We start from the raw sequence: 6281 nt of genomic DNA on the forward strand, positions 1-6281 counted from the left end.
CAAGATGAATTTTAGTTTTTTTTTTTAAATGAAAACTGCTTTTAACTTTTTACTTATAGTTTTTTTTTTTACATTTAAAACTTATTATAAATTGTAAATTTTTATTTCTGAAAGTTTACTAAATTAATGTAAGACTTTTCACTGTAAGTAATAAGGAAAAACAAAAGGAAAAAATTAAAATAATTTGTGAGCTTTTGCGTGATTAGTCTAAATTGGGTGATGCTTGAAATGGAATAAGAAAATCGATATTTAATTTTTGGTCAAAATTTGAAGTATAATCTTATGTAATTGAGGGAATTCAAGTCAGATATATGTTGAGAGAGAAATCTATGAGTATAAGTTTTTTGCAGCCTAAACTTTTTTTTTTTTTCATTTCTATTAAGCAAGTTAAATTAGTTTAAAACCATTACGACACAATTTAGTTAATAGAATTGTCCTTTAATATGTTTGAAAAGGAAAATAAGGAAACTCAATTTAAAATCATTTTAATTTTTTAACAAATTTTAATTAGTAATAACAATTTCCGCCTTGAAAACCAAACGTTATAACTTAATAGGTTGAAAAAGAAATATTAAATTTGAAAATGGTTACAAATAATATTCAATCTCAAATTTCAGACGGAATCCCTCCACGGGGTTTGGGCGTGTAAGATAAGAGGCGAGCGAGACTACGGAACAACAAAAGCAACACACTCAGAAAAGAGAGATGGCTCACGGCGCTTATAGCAAGCGGCGCGTGAGTGCAACGCGCCGATCGAACTCTAAGCCTCTCGGAGTTGCCAAGAAACCCAAGCCCTCCGTTTCCCTCAAAAACCAGATTCGATCCTTAGAGCGTATGCTCCGAAAGGTAACCCTAACCCTATTCCTATCCCTATTTCATCTTGTCGATTCGTTTCTATTCATTTTCGGAATTGGTGAAGCAGAATCTGCCTCCCGAGGTCAGAGAGGCGCAAGAGCAAAAGTTAGAAGCACTGAAGAAGCAGCAAGAGATTCACACGCGCCTCGCTGCGGAACGCAAAATTTTTTTACGTGACCGGAAGATCAAGTTCTTCGAGAGGAGGAAAATTGAAAGGCGAATCAGACGCCTCGAGAAACTGCACCGTGCCTCTTCTTCATCTTCTTCTTCTGCCCAACCTTACTCTGACCAACTTTCCGCTCTAAAACAAGATCTTCAATATGTCATGGTCCGTGTTCTGCGCACTTTTTATTTATTATTTGTTGCGTTGACATCACGACGAATATTGACCGAAAACAAAAATCTTGTTATTGTTCAAAATCAATTTCAATTTGCAGTACTTTCCAAAGAATGAAAAATATGTTCCCTTGTTTACCGGCGGCGATGATTCAGAGATAGTTGACAGGAGGAATGGGCTGCGCAAACAGATTGAAGATAGGTTGATTGCAGCTGCTGCAAGTGGCAAGGATTTAGAAGGTTCATTAATTGTGAATTTTTATAATACTGATTGGCATCAAATGAATTTAGAATGTTGGTGCTCTTCAAGAGCTTGGTTTTTGCTGTGTGAGACCTTGTTGATATGAGTTGTCAATAAAATAAGGAAAACTAGGTTGAAGCTCTGCTGTATACTTTTTAATATGCCTTTTATTTAAGCACATTTGTGTTCGATCAAATGTCAACAAGATTTCGTGCTGCTGTAGCAGAGACTGGTAGTGAGGATGACGGTCTGTTGGATCTGAGTGATGATGATTTTTTCCTTGCTGGGAGTTCTAGTGATGAAGCAGATGCAGATGATGAATGGACAGACAAAAGTGCAAGGTCAGTGGAGGGGAGATGTTTTACTACTTTAGCAATCATATCAATGAGAATTTCATATATACGCTGTGTGCATGTGCATTAAGGGGAATTAGAATGTTAAAAGGAGAGTAGTAGAATCAACCTTCGTTGTTTTTGATATTGGTCTTGGTACTGGTGAAGAGGAAGCCAGGTTTTCTGCTCTGAAAACTCCGGCATTTGTCCAGCATTATGCCAGGGAATTTGGAACTAACAATTAAGATGCTGCTAGCATGTTTTATCTTGATGAAATCTACCAGTATTAATTTTTTTTTTCGTTGGTTGCAGAGAGCAGGCTTCTAGTGCTTCTGGGAAAGGCGTGTCTGGCATGTCCAGTGATGAAAAAAACCAGGTCTGTAGTAAGAGTAGCAATTTTGTCTGTTTTAGTTTGCAATAGTTCATACCATGAAATAGATAGTTACAGAATATTTTCAAATTTTGAATATATCCGCCCCTTTTTTATAGAGGCAGATTTCTGCTAGAGCTTTGATGCCTCCTCCTCGCCCTTCAAATATGAAATTGTCAAGGTTTGGGTCATCTTCTGGCCAACATTCATCCATACAGAGATCTGATATTTCCACGTCTAGCAACACGTCAAATAGCAGAAGCAGCTCAGACTTCAAAGTAAGGGGACCCTCGAGATCAGGGACAGGCCATGGAAGTAGTTTAAGCTCCAACTCTGATGCTCACAAGCCTCGGAGAAAGAGAAGACCTAAGAAGAAAAAGAAGCAGGTTTATTACCTTTGCCTAGCTTGAGTTTTATTAACCTTGTTCATTTATAGAAAATTAGCCTCCTATTCTATTGCTGATAGGTAGGTTTTGAAGCATCTTTACACACGCTTCCATGCCTTGTTCATATTAGTTTCTTCCTTGCACATATTGAGCACTAAGTCTGTTCATAGCGGTCAATTATGGTGCTATCCCACTGCCACTGTGAGTTGCACAGGTCCCTCTCCCCAAGTCCTGTTATGGTGGAGTAGGCATGAATTACAGCAAATTGCAGTATTGCACCAATTTGGGTCGTAAAATTCTCACTTTGTTGATCTATCTGCTATATGTTCCTTTGACCAAAAATAATTTCTCCGCCTCACTTTTGAACTTCAAGCAGAAAACCCCTCCTAATTCTAGCAGCAAGGTTGTCTGCTGGCTGTGTGCGCCAGTGGTTTTGTCGATTATGTGCTTGGCAAAAGTTTTTTGGGCCTAGGATGACATCTTTCTTTAGTCTCTAATTATCTGGCTGTATGAGCGTTTTTTGGTCAGATAATTTTCGGAGTATCTGCAGGCTGCAACCCATTGATTTTCACCATCTCTTTATTCACACACGCTATCAGACTGGTTTGTTTCTGATCATAGTTGTTCTCTGCTCTCTTATCTGCTGTAGGTGTGATTCATACAAATCTCAGTTTGTGTTGTGTATGCCACAGTTCACAGCTCAATAATTTTGAGCTCATGATTTCATTATTTTTCCTCTCTTTAATTTCTACCTCTATTCTTTCCCTCTCCTCGTTTATGCTCCTTGACTCTAGATTGATGGTGGTTGTTTGCATAAATCATTACATTTTTACTAAAAATGAGAATATGCCTTTAATTTTGATTGTTTTCATTTTCTGAACATTTATGTGTTGTATTCATAATCTTTAGAACAACATTCATTCCTCTGTGCCCATAGCATTTTTTTGGCTGCTGCTCTGTACTGACTTAAAGGTTGACAATCCTGTTTCTATCAGGGAATACTCTTCAAATACATAATAAAATTATGCATCATAGCGGGTCTAGTGCAAGTAGTTTCTTGATCATCAAATAATTATGCAATATTTACTTTCCTTTGTATTCATTCTGTCTCTACACGTGCTAGTTTTTTTATCATGAAATAATTTTGCAATATTTACTTTCCTTCAATCTGTCTCTAACAGTGATACTTGGGGTGTTTTTTTCCAGCTGTAGGCGCGGTGAGCATCACCATAAGCAATTGGTTTATCGTCACATCACACCGGTCAATACGATCATACATATGTATTGACTTGTTAGGTTAGATCAAGAGTTGTTACTGTAGATTGTCTTTTACTGTGGGCTCTTCATATTTAACTATGGCTTACTGTAAATTATATTGAACTTCTGATTTATCTGAGATGATATTTTACCTTTTCGGCTTACTGTCACGATGGCTCGGCAAAGATGGTGCGAAACAAATTTAGGTTTAAAATACAATTTATTTTTACTTGAATTCATGTAATTTTTTCCTTTTTCCTTTGATTGTACCAAAGTATACATGGTTTCCGATTCAAACTGTTCTGCAAAGTAATGGAATCAAATAGATCTTTGAGAGGTAACATACAAAACCAATGGCAGTGACTAACAATTTTTTTTTTAATATAGTATTATGGATTAAATGAAATTTTTATTGAAATTATCGAGATAACTATGCCAACAGTCATGTTTCAGGTTATGAGTGGAATTTTTTTTTTCTTAAATTTGTTTAGGTTCCTTTATTTCATAATGTGACAAAAAATTGTATATTTTTTAATATAGTAGTATGGATTAAGTAAAATTTTGATTGGAATAATGGAGTGGAAGTTCTTTTTTTATTTCATAAAACAGTCATGTTTTAGGTTATATGAGTGAAATTTTTTTTTTCTAGAAAAAAAATTTAGGTTCCTTTATGTCATAATGATTTATGTTAAAACTGTTTCATGGAAATTTAAACTCTTTTTTAGAGGTGGTAAAATAGGTTAGACATGATTCCTTCAAACCTGTTTTGTTGCTGATCTATCAAAATTGAGTTTAAATTAGGGGTGACAATGCGGGCTGGTTTGGCCCGTTTAGGTTTGGTCTGCATAAGGCTTGCACAACGTGGGCTGGTCTGGCCCGTGGGTTTGCGGACTCGTTCGTTTTTTTTTTGTTTTTTTTTTATTTTTATAATAAAATTTTCAATGTTTAAAAATTGGAAAACTTTAAGAAATTCAAGACTTTGAAGAATTAGATGATAAATTGATAATTCAACATTTTCATCATATTCATACTATGACATACGTAATGTATTCTTCAAATTTAATGCAAGAGTCTATAAAAGAAGTAATTATATACAAGTGCAAGATTTTTTTTTAATTTTATGCGGGCCGGTCCGCACGGGCCGCGGGGTCACTACTCTGGCCCGCCCCGCGTCCTGCGAGCTGGCCCGACAGGCCATGCCCTAATTGTCACCCCTAATTTAAATGGATTAAAAGATTGAACTCGTTCCATCATTAGACGAAGCTTAGATTTACTATCATGAATGTTATGTTCTCCTTTTAGAAGTTGCCCATCCGTTTCTTCTCTTATCTAGATATTTTGCTGCAATCTTAATTCACAAACATCCTAATTTTTGTCCTTAGTTCCCATTCATGATTTGTAGGTATACATTAAGAATATTCATTTAGTATTTGTCACGGATTTTATTCAATTTTTTTGCCATCTTTATATGAAATTGGACTATGAGAAGAAGATGGGTGGAAGGAATTCATGTTTGTAGTCTCATGATGTTCACACTCATAGCTTTCACACTCTCTACAAAAATATAGGAATATACAGACATAATTAATGTGTAATGGGTCAAACCACAGTTAATGAGTGAAGAAGCTATCAGAGAGAGTGAAGAAGAAAAGAGCAATCAATGTATCTTGTGCAAGTATGTGGAGAGAAGCTACCTTAAAGAAAATTTTTTATTCTTTTCTCATGTATCGGGGTTCACTCTATTATTTATTTAAAGTCCTGTGGATTTTTTATTCATATTAAGACTTTTTCACGTTACAAGTTTTTGTGTTTGTTGGTTTCTTTCTTCTCTATTTTATGTATTTTATTGTTTTGCATATTATTTATTTAGAAAAAATTTGATTAAACTTTACTTCCACATTTGATTCTCTTTTCAACAACATAAGTTGGGTGGATCGAATTCTTGTGAGTTAAGGAACTTAAAAATATGTCGATCCTTTTTATTTAGTTGAATTAAAAAATATGTAACTAATATTAACAAAACTTATTGATTTTAACATTACATCTAATATATATGTATTTTAAGTATAAATAGTTAATCATAACTAGTTTTTAAATAAGTTTATTCTATATTATATATAGAGGAGACATTTTTTATCCGCATTTATTTTTTATTCGCATTTATTTTTTACTTTTATCTTTTAAATAATAGTTTTTCAAAATTAAAATAGTTATTTTATCAATTTAACTATTTTCTTTTTTAAATTTAACTATATTAATCAACTTTTAGTTTTTATTACCTAAAAGAATTACCTATGAAAATTGAAAGTGTTTTTTCTATCATGTTTATAATAATTAATTAATAATACAAATTTAGTTATGCACCTTTTTAGGAGTGCATTTTTTTTCTTTACACATAAATCTCTATTATCTAAAAGAATTACTTATATAAATTGAAAGTAGTTTGATTGTATAATATGTGCAAATGTGTTCACCTTTTTTATAAATGAAAGTAGAAATAATTG

The 6281-nt window shown here is 33.8% G+C and overlaps 1 protein-coding gene across 2 annotated transcripts; it reads left to right on the forward strand.

The window, feature by feature from the left end:
- The first annotated feature begins 599 nt into the window (after positions 1–599).
- LOC114192340 (uncharacterized) lies at positions 600–3941 on the forward strand. Of its 2 annotated transcripts, none has more exons than XM_028082033.2 (7): positions 600–846; positions 923–1183; positions 1293–1431; positions 1659–1773; positions 2077–2140; positions 2254–2520; positions 3727–3941. In XM_028082033.2, the coding sequence occupies exons 1-7, from the start codon at positions 706–708 to the stop codon at positions 3730–3732; spliced, it is 993 nt and encodes a 330-aa protein (XP_027937834.1). In that variant the 5' UTR covers positions 600–705; the 3' UTR covers positions 3733–3941. The 2 variants fall into 2 exon arrangements, with proteins under 2 accessions (XP_027937834.1, XP_027937835.1); XM_028082034.2 differs by having other exon boundaries at positions 2260–2520.
- The last annotated feature ends 2340 nt before the right edge of the window (positions 3942–6281 follow it).

This window comes from Vigna unguiculata, chromosome 7, assembly GCF_037176805.1.
Source record: "Vigna unguiculata cultivar grain cowpea cultivar isolate G323 ecotype 2 chromosome 7, ASM3717680v1, whole genome shotgun sequence".
NCBI lineage: Eukaryota > Viridiplantae > Streptophyta > Magnoliopsida > Fabales > Fabaceae > Vigna > Vigna unguiculata.

Excerpts from the sequence above, each read along its gene's own strand:
- LOC114192340 (XM_028082033.2), top strand. The coding sequence starts at position 706 with ATGGCTCACGGCGCTTATAGCAAGCGGCGCGTGAGTGCAACGCGCCGA. Across the intron at positions 1,184-1,292 it reads AAGATCTTCAATATGTCATG|TACTTTCCAAAGAATGAAAA; the intron begins GTCCGTGTTCTG and ends TTCAATTTGCAG. Across the intron at positions 1,432-1,658 it reads AAGTGGCAAGGATTTAGAAG|AGACTGGTAGTGAGGATGAC; the intron begins GTTCATTAATTG and ends CTGCTGTAGCAG.